This window comes from Piliocolobus tephrosceles, chromosome 8 (genome assembly GCF_002776525.5).
Source record: "Piliocolobus tephrosceles isolate RC106 chromosome 8, ASM277652v3, whole genome shotgun sequence".
Lineage (NCBI taxonomy): Eukaryota > Metazoa > Chordata > Mammalia > Primates > Cercopithecidae > Piliocolobus > Piliocolobus tephrosceles.
The window spans coordinates 2,317,199-2,337,169 of NC_045441.1; the positions used below are offsets into that span (position 1 = coordinate 2,317,199).

General features: G+C 61.5%; 1 protein-coding gene across 1 annotated transcript in view; it reads left to right on the forward strand.

Annotated features, from left to right (window-relative positions):
- The first annotated feature begins 9,214 nt into the window (after positions 1-9,214).
- Positions 9,215-19,971, forward strand: part of TTYH3 (tweety family member 3) — a 44,964-nt gene continuing 34,207 nt past the window's right edge. The window contains exon 1 of the mRNA XM_023188443.1: positions 9,215-9,570. Within this exon, the coding sequence (XP_023044211.1) occupies positions 9,448-9,570 (123 nt within the window). The 5' untranslated portion in view covers positions 9,215-9,447. The remainder of the gene's footprint in view (positions 9,571-19,971) is intronic.

Consider the following 19,971-nt stretch of genomic DNA (forward strand, 5'->3'; position numbering starts at 1 on the left):
AGCTCCTCCTGCCCCAGCTCCTCCTTCCCCAGCTGCTCCTGCCCCAGCTACTGCTGCCCCAGCTGCTCCTTCCCTAGCTCCTCCTGCCCCAGCTGCTGCTGCCCCAGCTCCTCCTTCCCTAGCTCCTCCTGCCCCAGCTCCTCCTGCCCCAGCTCCTCCTGCCCCAGCTCCTCCTTCCCCAGCTGCTCCTGCCCCAGCTGCTGCTGCCCCAGCTCCTCCTGCCCCAGCTCCTCCTTCCCCAGCTGCTCCTCCTCCTCTTCCTCCTACTCCCAGCTCCCCCTGCTCCTCCTACACCCACCTCCCCCTGCTCCTCCTGCCCCCATCTCCTCCTGCCCCAGCCTCTCTGTACTCACAGGGACCCTGTGGAGCAGAAAGGGCTTTCTGGAGTCCACTGAGGCTGGGCTGGGCCCCCAGAGCTGGGCCTCCACTCTAGCCCGACTGATGAAGCCCACGGGGCCTCCTGCATCCCGCATCCTCCCTGCCAGGCTGCAGACCCAGCTGGGAAGTCTAGGAAGGAAAATGGGGGTCCTGGGCCTGCAGGTGGAAGAATTCGGCCCAGGGTTCCAGCTAGCACCACCCCCCCCAACCCGCCCCCCACCCCCTGTTGCGGGCGACCCGTGGCGAGCCTCAGGTTCACGATCTGTACCCAAGGGCGTGCTGGCTCTGTATCTGGGTGGCTGTGAGCCAGTGGGCGAGGAGGGCCTGTGCCAGCCAGCAGAACTCTGGAAGAGCAAAACGCCATTCATCCCAGACACACACCCCAAGCCCGGGGTTCATCCCAGACACACACATCCCGGGCCCGGCCCTGGCCCTCATAATATCGCCATCACCACCTCGCTTCCAGAAGCCTCTGCCTGCTCCTCTCCGGAGCCCTGCGCCCCTGCACTGCCCCCCACCCCCGGGAGCGATGTGGAGGCTTCACCAGTCCTGGGAGGACTCTGGACTTGGTCCTGAGGCCCTGGGAGGCCAGGGAGGGGCTGGCAGGGGCGCAGCAGGCCAGATTCCTTGTCAGAGATGAAGTGGGCAGTGCAGAGAAATTCAGGACAAAGGGCAGGGCCCTGCTGCCCCGTGCTCTTGAGTGGGACACTTCCTTTTCCGTGCCTCCAGAGCTGAGACTGGCAGGAGTGGAGCTGGAGAGTCCCTCCTGAACGGCGGCTGGCACTGGGTGTGCCCGGAGGAGGCGGCCCTGCCAGGGGCGAGATGGTGACGCCTCTGAGGGGCTTCTCCAGGTGGCCCCAGACGTCTTCACATGACCCAGAAAAGGCCCCACCTTCTGCCTCCAGACCTGTCCCATGAGATGAGCCCCTCTGGGCAAGTAGGCACCCCCAGAGTGGCCTCTAGAACTTCCCTGCTGGTCCTAGGATGGGGGCTGGGCGAGGGGTGGGGGCCGCAGAGGGGCTGCCTGTCACCCACCTCCACACACAGCACGTCTCCCACGCCGAGCCGGGTCTCCAGGGTGGTGTGTTCTGGACAAAGCCTCAGGGGTGCTGGAGGGCTGCATTCCCCCCTGGGCCCCCTGCCTTGGAAATGGCATGTCAAGGGGAGGATGGGCTCTCCAGAGGCTCCCCAGAGACAGCAGCCTGCCCGGCCCAGTGAGGGACACCCTGGGTTCCCTGGGCTCCCTGAGCACCTCCCCCCAACCAGAAAACCAGCCAAGGAAGCTGAGCTGGCCTTCCCCCATGCCTGGGGGAGGGGAGTGTGTCGGATCCAGGCTTTGAAACCCAGAGGGTGCAGGACACTCCCAGGCTAGACAGAGACACAGTGGATGTGGGTTAAGGATAGGGTCCCCCAAGGGGACATGGGGCAGAGCACGCAGGTTATGTGGGGCCTGGCCTTGGACACCCCTTTTCCAGCATCATCGCAGTACCCACCCAGGGAGGGAAGCATGACCTTCCTCCTGTTACAGCTGGCCTGTGGGTCCTGTGAGAGCAGCGGGCGGGGCTCCCAAGAGGGAGGTGAGAATCCATCCCCTCACCCCTCCCCACCCACTCCGCCCCAGCGCCTCCCTCCACGCCCACTGCTGGCCTGTTTCTGAAGGTCGTTGAAAGACGTCTTATTCACCAAGCTCAGGCAGCGGGGTCGGTGGTCCACCTGCCAACAGCGACTCAGCCAGCCTTTGTCACTGATGCCAATGGCAGCCCACAGAGTGGCCAGATACCCCCTCCCACTGCTCCTGGAATTGAGGCACTGGAGGCCACCAGGAAGAGATGGTAGTACTGGGTCTTAATGAATATCCTGCCCAGATGCAGCCGGCTCCCGGGACCCCCAGAGCAGGGATTTACTGGCAGACGATGAACATCCCTTGAAAGCATCAGAGCATTAACAAAGCTTTCCCCATTTCATTTCTGTTTTGTTTTGTTTCAGTTTTGTTTTTATGTTTTTGAGACAAGGTCTTGCTCTGTCACTTAGGCTGTAGAATGTGGTGATGTAATCACAGCTCACTGCGGCCTTGATCTCCTAGGCTCAGGCGATCCTCCTGCCTCAGCCTCTCAAGCAGCTGGGATTACACGCATGAGCCACCACACCTGGCTAATTTTTGTATTTTTAGTAGAGATGGGATTTCCCCCTGTTGGCCAGGCTGGTCTCGAACTCCTGACCTGAAGTGATCCACCCGCCTTGGCCTCCCAGAGTGCTGGGATTACCCGTGTGAGCCACCGTGCCCGGCCCTTTCCCCATTTTGGAGTCCCTGGTATCTACTGTTTCCCTCTTTCTGTCCATGTTGACTCGTTGCTTAGCTCCGGCTTGTAAGTGAGAACGTGCGGTGTGTGAGCTCACTTAGGATGATGGCCTCCAGCTCCATCCATGTTGCTGCAAAGGCCATGATTTCATTCTTTTTTTTTTTTTTTCTTTTTTTTTTTTGAGATGGAGTCTCGCTCTGTCGCCCAGGCTGCAGTGGATGGCGCAATCTCGGCTCACTGCAAGCTCCATCTCCCGGGTTCATTCCATTCTCCTGCCTCAGCCTCCTGAGTAGCTGGGACTACAGGCATGCGCCACCACGCCAGGCTAATTTTTGCATTTTTAGTAGAGACGGGGTTTCATCGAGGTCTAGATCTCCTGACCTCGTGATCCGCCTGCACCGGCCTCCCAAAGTGCTGGGATTACAGGCGTGAGCCACCATGCCCGGCTGATTTCATTCTTTTTTTATGGCTATTTTCTTGATGAGTCAGGGCTGTGGTTTGGGATGAGTCTCTTCCCTTCTCAGAGCATCAGTTTCCCTATCTGTAAAATCGGTGACATGGGTTCCCAAAGGGGTCATAGCAGTTGGGCCAAGCCTGATGTAAGTCCCAGGTCTCATGACTCTCAGCACAGTGCTCATTGCAACAAAACCTAGCTGCTGGGTGGGGCTGCGTGGACAGGCTAATTTTTCAAATGTTTTGTAGAGATGGGGTCTCCCTATGTTGCCCAGGCTGGTCTAGAACTCCTGGCTCAAGTGATCCTCCTACCTGGACCTCCCAACACAATGGGATTACAGGCGTGAGCTGCCATGCCTGGCCTCAGGGCACTATTTTCTTTTTTCTTTTTTTTGAGATGAAGTTCCGCTCTTGTTGCCCAGGCTGGAGTGCAATGGTGTGATCTCGGCTCACTGCAATCTCCGCCTCCCAGGTTCAAGCAATTCTCCTGCCTCAGCCTCCCGACTAGCTGGGATTACAGGCATGTGCCACCATGCCCGGCTAGTTTTGTATTTTTAGTAGAGACAGGGTTTCTCCATGTTGGTCAGGCTGGTCTTGAACTCCCGACCTCAGGTGATCCACCTGCCTCGGCCTCCCACAGTGCTGGGATTACAGGCGTGATGTGACCATACCTGGCCTCAGGGCACTGTTTTCAATCTACACTGGGCTTGGGACCCAGAGACCCAGAGACCCAGAGACCCAGTCTTGATAGTCTTATGTGGCAAGTAGAGAGGTTCTGAATGAAACACTCAACTTGAGTGATGAGACTTGGGGCAGAATTCTTGGCAGCTCAGAGACCATCCCCACTGGTCTCCTGGCTCCCAGTGGCTTTCTGGACATGGCAAGGCTGCTGGCCGGGTAAGCCCAGATAAATGAGAGGTGCTCACATCCTCGCTCTGGCCAGGTCTGCGTGGCTTGCTCTGTGGTCCTCTTGGGGACCACGCTGGCTGGCATCTCTCCCAGCCTCCAGAGCTCCAGGCCGGTTGCCTCAGACCCAGATTGAAAGCGGTGCTTCTGTGGCTCCCCTGTGGCCGAGATCCATCAGCCAGGTGTCTGTGGTCAGCCAGGCCCGGGCTGGCTGTGCGACCACAGAGTCACCCAGCCTCATCTCGGCAGGCGCCAGGAAGCCCAGCCCTGCAGCCTTCTCTTCCTGGCCAGTGAGGGCCGTCTCCACAGAAAATGTGAACCTCTTTGGATGGGGCCCAAATACAGGGAATTCCAATATCCTGGCTCCCGCCCCAGCATCTGGGGGGGCGGTCCAGGCCTGGCCACGCTCAGCTCAGGCCTGGCCTCTCTCCGGTGCCTGCAGGCCTTGGGACAACCGTTCGGGAGCCTCAGCCTTCCTGGCGTGGGGTAAAGACCCTGGGAGCTCCTGACCTCGTTGCCGCCCTCCCTCCGTGCCAGACTGCCTCAGCAGTCTGTCACAGATTTCTCAGGCCTGGTTTTTACTCACAATCCCTATTTCACTCGAAAGAAGGAAGGGAGGGAGGGAGAGAGAAAGACAGATAGGAGGGAGGTAGGGAAAAAGGAAGGAAGGAGGGAAAGATGGAAGGAGCGATGGAGGAAAGAAGGGACTGAGGAAGAGGAGAGAGGGGGCCGGGCGCGGTGGCTCACGCCTGTAATCCCAGCACTTTGGGAGGCCGAGACGGGCGGATCAGAGGTCGGGAGATCGAGACCATCCTGGCTTACATGGTGAAACCCCGTCTCTACTAAAAACTACAAAAAACTAGCCGGGCGCGGTGGCGGGCCCCTGTAGTCCCAGCTACTCGGGAGGCTGAGGCAGGAGAATGGCGTAAACCCGGGAGGCGGAGCTTGCAGTGAGCCGAGATCCGGCCACTGCACTCCAGCCGGGGCGACAGAGCGAGCCCCCCAAAAAAAAAAAAAAAAAAGGAGAGAGAGGGAAGGAGGGAAAGAGGGAAGGAGGGAGGAAAGGAGGGAGGGAGGGAAAAAAGGGAAGGAAGGAGGGAAGGAGGAAAGGAGGGAGGGAGGGAAGGAAAGGAAGGAGGGAGGGAGAAAGGAAAGAAGGAGGGAAAGAGGGAGGTGGGGGAAGGGAAGGAGAGAAGGGAGGGAAGGGAGGAGGGAAGGAGAGAAGGGAGGGAGGACAGAAGGAGAGAGGGAGGGAAGAAGTGGGGAGGGAGGAAGGGCCCCTGGAACTAGGCTGAACCCTGGTTCTCTGACCAGCTCGTGATTCTCGAGGCCTCCCATGCAATGGCGGGGCCCGGGCCTCAGCTGCTCCATCTGTACAGTGGGAGTGAAGTCCAGCCTCCAGCCACAGTGGCTGCAGGACAGATGGGAAGAACCACACAGCTCTGGGCAGTGACTGTCGGGTCAAAGCAGGCGGGATGGTAGGGGGACCTTCCTCCATGCCCCATCCCACACTAGATCCTCTCTCTGGCCTTCTCTCCTTTCACCTTCCTGGGAGCTGGAGGGAGGGACCCACGGAGTTTCTCTTCAACACCTGGATCCCAAGCAGCGTTGCACGGCGTTGAGGTAGGGACTCTGGCTGTGTTCTTCCAGAACCTTCACTGTGGGCCCCTTATTCTCTCCACCCTGGATCCCTTTTACCAAATTCTTCCTCCACAGGCCCCTTAGGAATAGATTTCACAGCCCAAACACACTGCAAATATGACTCAGTCCCCAGCACCTTTTCATCCCATACCAATCAGAGGCACATGGTGGTAGTCACCAGGAAGCTCTGAGAAAGCCGATGTATTCGTTTCTGGATTTGCCGTGACAAAGCTCCACAAACTGGGTGGCTTCAAACACAGACATGCATTGTCTCACAGTTCTGGAGGCCAGAAGGCTGAGTTCGAGGCAGGGGCGCTCTGAGGGAAGGAGGGCCCCAGGCTTCTCTCCCAGCTTCTGGTGGCCCCAGCAATGCTCGGTTCTTGGGGCTGTGGCGGCATCGCTGACACTCTGCCTCTGTGTTCACAGGGAGTGCTTTCCTCTGTGTCTCTATATCTCTGAGTCTGTGTCCAAATTTATCTTTTCTTATAAGGACACCATCTTTGCAGCAGAGAACATTCTAATCCAGTATCTCCTCATCTTCACAGGATTCCATTTGCAAAGACCTTCTCTCTCTCTCTCTCTCTCTCTCTTTCTTTCTTATTTTTTTGAGGTGGAGTCTCACTCTTGTTGCCCAGGCTGGGGTGCAATGGCATGATCTTGGCTCACTGCAACTTCCGTCCCCCAGGTTCAAATGATTCTCCTGCCTCAGCCTCCCGAGTAGCTGGGATTACAGGCATGTGCCACCATGCCTGGCTAATTTTTGTATTTTTTTGTAGCAACAGGGTTTCACCATTTGCCCAGTCTAGTCTCAAACTCCTGACCTCAGGCAATCCCCCCTGCCTCGGTCTCCCAAAGTGTTGGGATTACAGGCGTGAGCCATCACGCCCGGCCCTGAGTTATTTCACATAATGTCTGCATCAGACTTTCTGATTTTATCAAAAGAAAAGGCACAATTTTGTGAGGCTTCTGGAAACAGGGGAAGGAACTCACGCACCCCCTGCCTGCATGTGTGTACCCTGGCAGGGTTGCCAGGCTGGTGTGGAGGGCACTGGAGTCGGGGGAAAGCAGGAGATTCTGTTTGTGGCCATAGGAGCTGCTGCCAATAGCAGGAACCAGAAACAATCCCAGGCCATGAGACAATTTCTGCAGCTGGCCAAGGACTGCCCTGTTCATCCCTGGAGTTATGTGACACAGAGTCGCATAACTGACTCTGACCTCAGAGTCAGCCCGGGGCACGGGCCGTGCAGTCGATCCCCTGGCTGTGGAGATGAGGGCACAGGCTGGATACTGGAGCAGTGTCAGGCTAGGAGTGGGCGTCCTGCCTACGCCACCTGTTCACAGTGAGCAGTCAGCTGGTGCCAGAGAAGAGGACTCACCGGCCAGGTACCAACCCACCCCAAGGAGGTAGGCTTGGTCTTAGGGGGGTTAGGGGGGCTTCTTTCTGCCTGGAGCTCTCAGCATCCTTGGCATTGGAGAGGGAGGAACCTGAGCCAGTACCCCCGCCCCACCCTGAATTGCTGGCTCTTCGACCGTTAGGGATGGAGAATGCAATCTCCCGGCTTCTGCCCGGCTGTTATTTCCCAACTGGGTGGTATCTCTAAGTTATCCAGCGGGTGGAAACCGCAGCTCAGCTAGGCCTTCTTGTCCGGTTCTCTATCACAGGAAAACAGGCAAGTCAGGGCAGTCGATGAGCTGAAGTCCAAGTCTCCTGGGAAGCCACTGCCCAGAACCATCCCTGCCTGCAAAAAGCCCTTCCTGCCAGGAAAGGCCTGCCTGCCCACAGAAGTGGCCAAGCCAGCCACAGCAGATGGTGGAGACCGGGTGTGGAAACCTGTTTCTCAGCACACAGGAGGTCGAGGAATAAGGCCCCAGGTGGTGAAACAGAGCCAGGATGCAACCACTACCCTGGAGTGGGGAGGGAGGCGTGCACCGGAGCCCAAACGCGTACTATGTCCATCCTCCTGGCTCCGGCAGCTCCCATCTCCCCTTTAGCAGAGGAGGAGGCACAGGCATGAGGAGGCCCTGTTAGGAAATTTGGCCGTGTGACCCCAAAGCCCATGATGGACCCTCCCTGGCAGGTGCCTGAATTTTTAGACCCCAGGATGCCAGAACAGGGCACCGTCTTCGTCTTAGGTCTTGACAAAAGACCCAGCCTTCCCCAGAGGAAAGGCCGGATGGGGACTGAATCTACCTGCGGATCCACTTAACTATTGTACCTTAAAACAAAAAAATTTTTAAAATATATATAGAGAGAGAGAGACTGAGTCTCGCAGTCTCGCCCAGGCTGGAGTGCAGTGGCGCCATCTCGGCTCACTGCAAGCTCCGCCTCCCGGGTTCACATCATTCTCCTGCCTCAGCCTCCGGAGGAGCTGGGATTACAGGCGCCCACCACCATGCCCGGCTAATTTTTTTGTATTTTTGGTAGAGACGGGGTTTCACCGTGTTACCCAGGATGGTCTCCATCTCCTGACCTCGTGATCTGCCCGCCTCGGCCTCCCAAAGTGCTGGGATTACAGGCGTGAGCCACCGCGCCGGGCAAAAAAAAAATGTTTTTTTTGAGACGAGTCTCGCTCTGTTGCTCAGGCTGGAGTGCAGTGGCGCAATCTCCACTCACAGCAACCTCCACCTCGCAGGTTCAAGCAATTCGTCTGCCTCAGCCTCCCGAGTAGCTGGGATTACAGGCGCCCGCCACCACGCCCGGCTAATTTTTGTATTTTTAGTAGAGACGGGGTTTCACCATTTTAGCCAGGCTGATCTCGAACTCCTGACCTCAGGTGATCCGCCTGCCTTGGCCTCCCAAAGTGCTGGGATTACAGGCATGAACCACCACCGCGCCCAGCCAACACTGGTACCTTTATCATCCCCTTTTACAGAAAAGGACACCTATGCACAGAGTGGTTAAGCAACTTGCCCCAGATCACACAGCTCTAGGTGCCCCAGCCAGGCCCTGAATCCAGATCATGTCCATTGTACAGACAGGCCACTCGGTGCCTTGCTGGGCACTGCGGGCTGTGGGCTGTTATGTGTGCAATGGAGAGGCCAAGACCAGCCCAGCCCCACCAGGCTGGACCCCCGGAGTCAAATAAGAAACATGCAAAGATCGAAACGAAGAGCGAATGCATGGAATAAAGCGCAGCTGCATATGCAGCCAAAGTTCCAGCCCCCACGGCCACGTGGAAAGACGGCCCCGGTGGTACAGCGCTGAGGACCTGTCTTCCAGCGCCTTAGGGGCCAGGCGTCCCTCTAAGAGGGCGAGGAAGTAGGCAGAGCCTCTGCCGGCGGACCAATGACGGTACAGAGGCGGGGCTGAAGGGCGGGGACACGTGGAGGGGCGGGACCATTGGGTAATGGGCGGGCATGCGAGTGGAGGGGCAAAACCATCAGGTAAAAGGACCAATAGAGGTGCAGGAGTGAACGGGCGGGGCACAATGTGGGACGGGATCGGCGGGGGATAGGCCAATGGTGGGTAAGAGGCGGGGAAGAGGGCGGGGCGCGCGGGGGCCGGGCTGGCGGGCGGAGGGGCGGGGGCGCGGAGGGGGCGGCGGCGGCGGCGGCGGCGAACAAAGAGGCGGCGGGCGCGGGCGGCCGAGCGGAGCCGAGCGCAGCCGAGCCGGGCCGAGCCGGGCCGAGCCGGGCCGGGCCGGGCCCAGGAGCGCGCGGATGTTGCGGGCGGCCAGGCGGGGGTCGGCGGGTCCCTGAAGCCCGCGCCCCGGGCCAGCAAGGGAGCCCCGCGCAGGCCGCGCGCATCCAGAGGCGGCCGGGCCCCGCCATGGCCGGGGTCAGCTACGCGGCGCCCTGGTGGGTGAGCCTCCTGCACCGGCTGCCCCACTTCGACCTGAGCTGGGAGGCCACCAGCAGCCAGTTCCGGCCCGAGGACGCCGACTACCAGCAGGTGACACGGGGCCCTCAGGGTCGCGGCGTCAGGGCCCCCAGGTCACGGCCCCCTCCCCTCCCAGGGTCACGGCCCCCCTCCCCGAGGGCCTAAGGACCCCTCATCCACCCCATCCAGGGTCACGACCACCTCCTCCTCGCAGGTCTTGGCCTCCTTCCTTCACGAGGGTCCCTTCTGAGTCCTAGGACCTCTACCTCCAGGGTCATGGCCTCCTTCTCAAGGGTCTAAATACCCTCCAACCCCCATCGAGGGTCCACGACCCCCCTCCCGATTCTGGCTTTCTCTTCTGTGTCACTAAGGCCCCTGGGGTTTCATGGAACTGCCTCTCCCCTCTCCGTGAGCCCCCTTGGCCAGTGGAGGGCCTCTCCACCATCACTGGGGGCAGCCTGGTGCTGTGTCCCAGCAGAGACCCCTCCCCAGATGACCCCCAGGCTCTGAGATCAGAGCGGGTGCCTGAGCACATCGGGTGCAGGCAGGCAGAGACTCCTCGCCCACTCACCCCCGACTGGGGAATCCCACTGCCAGGCTTCCAGTGGGTGAATGGCCTGGGCCGCCGCCAGCCCTCTGTGGCCGGTAATGACCCCCTGCTTGGCGGTCAGGCTGTGGGATGTACACTGGGTGCCATGTGTGGCCATGGGAGACCAGGCTGCCTGTAGCCCCGGAGGGAGGGAGGGAGGCCTGGTGGCAGGGGCCTCAGGCAGGAGGCTGGAAGCAGCTGAGCCCAGGCAGAGCTGGGGGGCGGCGGGGGACCCTTTGCAGCCCTCTCCCCGGGGAGCCCTTAGCCTGGCATCATGCCAGGCCCCAGCGCCACCCCCATCGCCAAGCTACTGTCATTTGAGTTCGGGGCAGGGGACCAAGCTGTGGGCATTTCCTTCCTGCCTAGATATCCGGATTCCAGAAGCCCCGTGACCAGGGTCCCTGGTCACCGGGAGTTTCTTTCTGGACGGATCATGGCAGAGCCCCATGGTGGGGTGGGAATGGCCTTGCTTATCAAAATGGCTTGGGAAACCGGTATTCCACGGGCAGCCTAGCACCTGGACTCTTCAGAACTGCGTTGTCTGTGTCCTCCCGCATCCAGCGGAGGGAGGCGGAAGCGGAGGAGCAGGGCACCTGGGAGCCCACTGCTCGCAGCCTCCCGCTCGTTGCACTCAGGCCCCCCAGCCGAGCCGATGACGTTTCCTAACAGATGAGGAAGGGGGCGAGGGATCGGCCCAGGCACGCCCAGACACAGCAGGGAGGAGGGAGGCGGAAGGATTGGTATAAAATCTCACGCCTGCGTTCTAGAAGCCCAGCCCTGGGGGACCGTTCAGTGTAGGGGCAATGCACATTCAGGAACTTCTGGAACTTCTTCCATGCTGACAGCTTTGTCACTTGTCCCTGGAGGACTCTGTTGAAGCTGCAAGGAGGGTGTGCTTCACTTTGGAAAGTTCTCTGCCCTGAGGGTTTGGCCCATTTGTTAGTTCTGAAGCTCCGGGCAGCCCTGGGGCATGGGAGGTGGCTGTTTCCTGCTGCCCCTTGGGCTGCCACCTGCCCGAGCTGCCAGCCACAGTTGGACTTCCCTCCAGCCCTCCAGGGTGCTTGCACTCCCAGATTCAAGACAGGCAGTGAGAGGGAGTGAGGGGCGATGATGTCTACAGCCCAAGACAGTCTCCGGGCAGTGGCCGGGCCCCTCCGCTCAGCCTGGCCTGCCTGGCCTCCCAGCAGGGTGCTGTGGCCCTGGGAGGCCCTGGCTTCTGCCCTCATTCCTCCCCTGCCCTGCGCTCTGCTCTGCTGTGGGAGGGCTCTGACTCACTCTCTCTCCTGCCTCATCTCCACGAAGCAGAATTAGCCACTGAATAATTCACGACGTGGAAACCGGCCTGCCTCCATCCCCCGCCGCCTCCATCCCCCGCCGCCTCCACTCCCGGCTCTTGGCGAGGGGCTGTGGCGTGAGCTGGTCCTGGCGTGTGTCCTGCCCCTGCCCTTCGAGTACTGGTGCTTTTGGACAACTGCTTGGTGTCTCTGAGCCTTCATCGCCTCATCCTGAATCTGGGCTGGCCATGCCTCCTGTGTAGGGATGCCCCTGGGAGGCAAGGGCCAGGAGTCCCCTTCCTGGGAGGGTGGGCAGTGGGTGGGCCTGGGCTGTGGCAGGCGCCCCTTCCTGCCTTCCCTGGTGAGGAGTTGCTGGCTGTGGTGGGGAGTGGACCCCTCACCCATCCTGACCGAGGGCTCCCTCTTAGCTGTCTGTGTGCTGCCCCAACCTGGGCTGTGCCCTGCTGGGGAGGGGGCATCTGCCCTGTGGTTATTGGGGCGGGGGATGGAGAGGAGGTGGGGCCTGGTGTTGGGAGTTGGGGGTGTGGCACGGGGGACTGGCCTTTGTCCTTTGCTATTTCTGGTCCCCGTGGTCTGCTGTTGGTAACCCTGGTGAAAGCCTCGGGAGGGACCAGGGCCAGGTCCTGTTTCAAGGCCCTGCGTGGGACTGCCGGTCGGCAGTCACTTTTCCCACAGTCCCAGGAGGTGGGGAGAGTCGTCCATCGTACAGATTAGCAAACTGAGGCTCCGAATCACATAGTGAGTAAATGGTGGAACCACAGTCCTGCTGCAGGCCCCTCCTCCGACCTCCCAAGGAGCCCTGGTCAGCCTGGAGTGTCAGGCTACCCAGCTTCCCCAACGGCTGCCTTGACGCTGGGGGTGTGACCGTGGGATTAGGAGCCCATGGGGGCTGAGGGATCTGTGGGAGGGCAGTGGGTAGAGAGGCATCTGGGGTCGGCTCTATGCAGCTCCCCAGACAGTGACTGTCGAGAGGGGCTCCCATGTTGTTGCCTGGGCATCTGAGTAAAGGGGGGGGGGGGGGGCTGTTGTTCACAGCCGGGATTTGGAAGCCCACAGGAGGCCTGAGACTTCCTGGTGGCCCCACAGCTGAGCTGGCAGGGCTGGGCCTGAGGCCCCTAGCGTGGCCTGGGGCCAGTCATTGCTGCATAGTGAGTCCTGAATGTCCAGTGGGTCTGGCTGTTCTGGCCCCAGGCAGGGGCCCTTGAGAGCAGCAGAGCCTTCTCTTTAACTAGAGCATCGCAGGCCTGCACCCGCGCTCTGTCGCTTCTTCCTGCGTGACCTTGGGTGGTCCAGCTGCCGTCCTGGGATTTATTCGGGGGATGCCTGCCTGCTCAGTTCCCACCAGCTCTTCGTGACCCTGTGTCCTCAGGCAGGGATCAAGTTCATGCTCACTGACCTCAGCCTCTCTCTCGGGCTCACTGTCTCCTCCAGCTCAGGGCAGGCCAGATGCAGGAGAACAGCTATGGCTTGTGGTGGATTCCAAACCCGGGTGGTGGGAGCCCAGTGGTCAGGGAAGGCTTCCTGCAGGAGGTGGTGTTAACTGGCCTGCCCTGGAGGTTGCAAGCCTGGCAAGGATTAGCCTGCTGCTTTCTGATTCCTCCATGGGCCATGCCAGCCCTGGCAGGTGATTGTTTTACTGGAACATCTGCCTTCCAGGGCAGATAGTAGGCCCTGCCTCAGGTTTTCCTAGCGTGGGGGGCCTGTTTTCCACTAGAGCCTGCAGTGTCCGGATGTTTCTGTCGAGACCCTAATGATAAGACTGAGGTTACCATGTGGAGGCCTTGGGGAAGAGCTTCCGTGCTGGGGGAACGGCATGTGCAAAGGCCCTGAGGCAGAGAGAAGCTTGAGCCTCAGGGAGAGGCCTCAGCCCACGTACTGGAGGGTCGATCTGGTCTGCCGGTGCACGGGGAATGTGCTGCCTCAGGAACTGGTAAGCCCTCTGTGCCAGGCGCTGTGCCAGCCCAGGCTGGATGGCCACTTAGAGGGGATCTGAGCTCTGGGAGTAGGGCCAGTGTTCTCCTAGCAGAGCTGGGAGCCCGGCTCCTAAGAGCACAGCACCTCTGTGCCCCCACGAGGCGAGGTCAGCCTTGTGCCCAGTTGCAGCCTGGGGGGCAGTTCCCCGGGGCAGGGCTGGCCTGTTATCATCCTCCCCACTCATCAGAAGGAAATTAGCTCTGGTTAAAACAGCAGTGTTGGTCGCCTGTCTTGTGGTTTACGAAAGCAGTGCACGTTCATGGAACATTTGGGGAAAAGGGAAGAGCGTCAGACAGAAGTGTCCCTCTAGCTGGGTTCAGTCCAAAGCGCATAAAACTGTAGGGTGGGTGTCCCTGAGAACTGGAATCCTATTGCTTTTGACATGTCCCGTACTTTGGACTGTGTATGGGGCCTTTGGTTCCAGATGCTTGTCCGGTGTCCCACGGTGCCAGGAAGGATTCTGTAGTTGCAGGTGACAGAAGCGGGCCAGACACGGAGGCCCCTGGGGAGCTGGGCAGAAGCTTCAGGAGCAATCCCTGAATGGACAGGAGCTGATGAGCGAGGCTGGGGGGTGCAGCGAACGGGACCCTGCATTGGGGGCTGGGCAGGAAGCCCATAATGGCTGGTCCCGGTCCACATAGGATTTCCATCTTGGCCGGCGTCTGCATTCCTGGGGAGCCTCTGGCCGAGCTTGCCTTTTGACCAGGGGGTGTGAAACTGTGGGCCCTGGACCTGCTGGGGGGTGGGTGTCAGGCCACCCTTGGCCCGGCTGCTGCCCGCATCAAGGGTTCCTGTATTTGGGCTCCTGGTTTTGTGGTTCTGAGGGTGCTCTGGCCACCTCTGTCCCCGGGACACTCGTTCTCAAGTCCCTTCCTTGGAGTGCAGCCTGGACCCTCTAGAAGTCCCCAAGGTCTTCACAGCTTTTCCTGGGTGTGCATGAATATTGGGGTGGTAATTCTTGCTCAGGGTGCTGGCTCCCCCATCTCCCCGGTTCCAGCAGCACCAGGGGCCACTCCAGTCTGTGTGTGCGGGACCCCCGCCTGCCCCCCACTCACCTGAGACTTGAGGGCTAGCTCTAGGGCCCCTCTTCCGGGCATCTCCACGGTGACCCTTCTTCCTCGCCTGACCCCTGGGCAGGGCCCCGCCGGCCGGTCCCGTCTAAGGGATGTGCAGTGTCAGCCACCCGGACCCCCGGCCAGGGGCTCTTGGTCAGGCTCTGGGGGAACGGGGAGCCCTGCAGCTTGGTTCCCCAGGCCACAGTGGCTCTTCCTGGATGCCCGTGCTGCTTATTTCTAAAGCATTTTTCCTGGGAGCCACCCAGTGGCCCTGGGAGGTGGACACTGTGCCCCCGACATAAACAGAAATGGGGGCTGGCCAGCATCAGGGGCGCGAAGACTGGGCGCGGGCTCCAGCTGCAGCCCAGCTCCATCCTTCCCAGTGGACACGACGTCAGTGCAGTTCGTGGGCGCAGGGGTACAGGTTCGGGGGGCTCAGGGGCATCTACACTTCCCCCACCTGCCCCACCGTCAGTTCTGCTGAGGCCCGCGCTGGAGAAGAGGAACTGCGTCTGCAGCCAGGGGCCTGGGGTCGAGGACATGGGAAGTGCCTGACGCAGCCAATGGAGAATTGGCATGTGACAGCGGGTGGATGGTGGGTGTGGGAGGGTCACAGGAGGGTCTCCAATACCCGGGCCCACCACTGGGGTCTGCAGGGAGCTCACCCGGGCCCTGTGCTGGGCCTCACACCGTCCGAGGGGGCTTCTCACAGTCTTGGGAGGCTGGGTGAGACCTGAGTCCCGTGGGGCAGCACCCGCTGTGGCTGGGCCAGGCCCATGTTGGCCAAGGGTGTGGGAGGAGGCCGGGCCACCCACAGAGTGCCAGTGCCTTCGGTCTCTGAGGAGGGTGCCAGCCACGGTGCCCCTACTCGCTCTGCCCCCTCGGGCCCATGCACACTGGCTGGGTTCCTGGCCATCGTGGAGGAGCACTCCCGAAGTTCTGGGGTACACCCAGCTCTGAGCCCTGCAGCCCTGCATCTGGGGTTGGGCTGTGCCCTCTGGGCTGCCTCTCCCTGGTAGGGAGCCAAGCCCGGAGATGGGGCTCCAGTCTGGCAGCTCCTGGCTGGGTCTGAGGCCTGGAGCCCGGTCCCAAGGGGGCTGGTGCAGGGGCCTGCAGACAAGCGGGGAGAGCAGGGTATTTTCTGGGTGTCATGCTGGGAGATGTGTCGGAGCGCGGGGACCAAAATAGACACACTTGCTGCAGTTCTTTGGTGTCTGTTCCCTGCACAAGGGGGAGGACAGGCGTGGGTGGCGGGAGAGCTGGGGTCCCCCGGCTGCAGGGTACAGGGCAGGGGCCTGGCCTGTGGGGAGATGGCGGGAGCAGCTCTGAGCCTCAGCCCAAGGGCTGCCTCTCCGGCCTCCTTCCAGGCCATTCCTGGAGGGTGAGGGCCAGCCTGGAGGAAGCCCCGGGGGGCGGGGGGCAGTGGGTGTGGGGCCATGTGCAGCCTGGCGGCCTGGACCTCGGACCTCAGGAGTTGGGGACAGGGACACAAAGTTGGCCCTGGCCCCGGCTCCCACGTGGCCGCTGCTGGCTGCGTGTCCTCCAGGCACGGCCAGGAGCTCACCGTCATGGAATGTGTGAAACCCAAGCCCAGCCTGGTAGAAAATCTGTTTTTAATTTTGGGCCAGCGTCGCTGGGAGCCTGGGCCTAGTGTGCTACGGGTGGGGGCTGGGGCCACGTGTGCAGCTTGGCCGCGTGGGGGGCTGTGGCCTAGCCAAAGGCTGTGACCCTGGAGCCCCCACTTGTGCGAGGCGACCCACGAGGCAAAGGTGGGGGGACCCACTTCCCGGTGGGGGACCCCCGACACGGGGGCGGTGGTAGTGGCTCGCACACGCCGAGCCCACCCTGACCTCCCCAAACAAGGCTTGGCCCTAGGGATCCCGCCCCTTTCCTGACCCTGACCCAGGACCCCTGGGGGGTTCTCATGGTGCTGGGGGCCAGAACCCCTCAGTGTGCATTGGAGTGTGGGACCCCAGCCAGCCTCTCAGACACCGCCAAACCTTGTCACTTCCTCTGGAGGAGGGGCCTTGGCAGTTCCAGGGCTGGAGTTCGGCATCCGTGGAGGCAGGTGGTCACTCCCCTCCCATTCCATCCTGCCGGAGCCCCGTGCTGCTGTCACACGCACAGGCTCAGGCCGGGGCCTCGCTGGTCCCTGCTGCCAGTGGATTTTCAGCACGCAGGAGATGTCGGTTGCCTGGATCCTGTGCCAGGACTTGGCTGACACTGTCCCCGGGCCAAGAGTGCCCTCCCCACCTGTTGTGGTGCCCGCGATGCTCCCCACAGCGGGAGTTTCAGTGACCACCTCGTTCCTCTTCCTGCCTCCCACAGCCTCCGAGCTCACAGGGCCGGCACTGTGGGCACAGGGGAGCCCCCACCTAGCGGGGCCGAGCTGTCTGTCCAAGCCTGGGCCCCAGCACCCAGCACAGGCTGCTGCTAAGACGCCCTGAAAGCTGATGCTCCCAGTTAGCCCAGAGCCCAGCCAGGACCACGGCCGTCAGTGCGGGGCCTCCATCCTCATCCAGGAAGCTGGGGGTGACTCTGTCCCCACTGCAGTCAGGCTGTGTGGCCGTTATCATATTGTGTGTCTGTCACCTGCCGGCGCCTCTGGCGCGGTTCCAGCCCCTCAGTGGACATCGTGCTTGGCCTCTGTGGAGCCTGTCCCTTTCCCTCCTCCAAGCTGTGTCACTTCCACATGGAGCTGGCACGAGGGGCGGGGCAGAGCTGAGCGGGGCTGGAACCCACCTTCTGCCCACCCCTTCTCTGGCCACTGGTGGCTGCTTCTCCTGCCATCCCCGCTCACCGTGCCTCACAGCTGCACCCCTGGGGCTCGCTGGTCCCTCCCAGTGCCACAGGCAGCCATTGTCCTCAGCTGCGGTCACACTGCCTGGCCTGCCGGGCTCACCCACCCCCGCTGTGTGACTGTAGACTCCGGGCCCCCTCCCTGAACTCTCTGTGCCTAGCAGCATGGCTCCAGGATGCGGGCCCTATGTCTTCACTTCCCTTCCTGCTCAGGGCATACCCGCAGCAGTGTCCAGCCAAGGAGCTAGCCCCTGTGGCTGGAATGGCAGGGTGGCGGAATCGTGGCCACGGCCTGTGGCTGGAGTGGCAGGGTGGCGGAATCGTGGCCACGGCCTGTGGCTGGAGTGGCAGGGTGGCGGGATCGTGGTCACTGCCTGTGGCTGGAGTGGCAGGGTGGCGGGATCGTGGCCACTGCCTGTGGCTGGGGTTGAGGGTTGCTTCACACCAAACTTCTCATCAGAGTCCCTGTGGGCACCTCCCAGTGGGCTAGGGCATCCTCAGCCCAGCCACGCGCCATGGTAGCCCACAGGTTGGTGGGACAGAGTGGCGTGTGGGTCCGTGGCCTGGGGTAGTGGGGTGGGCAGCTGCTCCCAGGGGTGCGCATGTTGAGTGGCCACCTGTGTGTTCCACAGGCCGGCCCTGACTTGCTGTACACCCTCCCCTGAGTGGCATGCTTCCTCACACACTGCAGGCCCAGGTCCCACCACCAGGTGCTCCGGGAGCCACCAGGATGCCCAGCGGTGGCAGGCAGTGTGCCCTGCCCTGCCGTCATGCATGGCCCTCCTGCCTCAGCAGCCTGGTGTGGTGTGGTCTGTCCTGGCACTGAGCCTGGCATTGCGTGGGGGGGTGCCTGTGTCTGCGTGGCTGATGAGAGTCACGTCCAGACAGGGCCTGGAGGCAGAGTGGGCATGGCTGGGAGGCCGCAGCAGGCGTGGGGCACAGACCTCGCAGCTGCTCATGCACATCCTCTCCCCAAGCCTCCTGCCCCGCGGGCCGTCCTAAGGCCTTGTGGCTCACTGGGCCCTCCCCTCTCCAAGCAGGGCTGGGTCGGGGCCATCCACCTGTGCAGGCGGTCAGGTTGGGTTGGGGGTCTCGCCCTACAAGTGCGGGTCCAAGTGTGGGAGCCGAGGTTCACACAGAACAAAGGCTGCAGTGCCGGGTTTGGGCCTGGGTCTCTGATATCCTGGGGACATCCTGGAGGAGATGGCCCATGTCTGGGAACAGTGGGGGTTCCCTGAAGAGGAAGGCTCCAGGCCCAGGGACAGCATATGCCTGGGTGTAGAGGCCACAGAGCCCTGCCCCGAGCCACACCCCAGGCCTGCCTGCTCCTCGCCAGCCACTGCCCCAGGCGTCCCTGCCAGGCCAGGGAGGTCTTGCTGTGACCCGGGGTGTACTGGGATCCTATCAGTAGCAGCCCGATCTGGGACAGAGTAAGGCTTCAGGCCCTGGCCCTCTGGCTGGCTGGGTGTTTCCAGAGTTGGTGGGGTTTTGGGGGCTGCATTTTGGGGGCTGCAGGGCAGTGGGGGGAGTCTGAGCTCATGGTGGGAGGGGGCACCCGCCGTGGATGCCGTCTGTGGGGCTGCAGGGGCCAGGAGAAGGAGGGGGTGACCCAGGGCCGAGACCAGGAGCCTTAGGGTAGGGACAGGGGGACTGCAGCTGCAGGAGGGGGTCGCCTCCAGCCCCCTTGGCGCGTGCGTGGCAGTTGAGTCCTCCCCACGTGCTCTGCGGAGCCCAGCGTGCAGCTTTCGCCTCGCCTGACCGAGCCCTTACATCACTTCCACCACAGACGGAAAATTCCATTTGGTCAGAGCCCAGCTGCTGATCAGACAGTTCCCATTCTCTCTCTGAATGGGCCGGGGAGGGGCGGAGGGGCCGCCAGCCCGGTGGAGAGAGGTGGCGGGGCCACCATAGGAATGCCGCTGGCGCGGTGCCCCGCAGGAGACTGTCTGCTGGGAATCTGGCTTCGGGAAGTGGGTGCAGAGGTCAGGCTGGCCACGGCACACTCCCCGCAGACAGCTGGGCTCAGGCCTGGCGCGCTGGGCGCCAGGGCTCTGAGGTGGGATGAAGTAGCTGCCCGGTTTGCTGGGCACCCTGACGCCCGGGCTCTGCACAGCGGACAAGGACAGGCTCTGAGTGGTGGGCTGGGACCCAGGCAGCCCAAGTGGCCTTCCTTTGAGGGAGGCGCCATCTCCTTCCTCAATTGGGGGAAGCCAAGTGGGGCTGTCCTGGCACAGGCCCCGAAGCCTGGCCTCTGGCCCCCGGGGGCTGAGGACTGAGGCTCCATTTGCAGCTGGCCGCATCCGGGCAAGAACAAGAGAAAGCTGCCTCAGACGATCGCAGGGCTCACACCTGTAATCCAGCACTTTGGGAGGCCAAGGCAGCTGTATTGCTTGAGCCCAGAAGTTCAAGACCAGCCTGGGCAACATAGCCAGACCCTGTCTTTACAAAAAATTGTTTAAAAAATTAGGGCAGAGGCCAAGCACAGTGACTCACGCCTGTAATCCCAGCACTTTGGGGGACCGAGATGGCAGATCACCTGAGGTCAGGAGTTCAAGACCAGGCTGGCCAACATGGTGAACTCCCCGTCTCTACTAAAAATATAAACATTAGCCAGGTGTGTTGGTGCATTCCCATACTGCCAGCTACTCAGGAGGTTAAGGTAGGAGAATCGCTTGAATCTGAGAGGTAGAGGTTGCAGTGAGCCGAGATCACGCCACTGCACTCCAGCCTGGGTGACAGAGACTGTCTCAAAAAAAAAAAA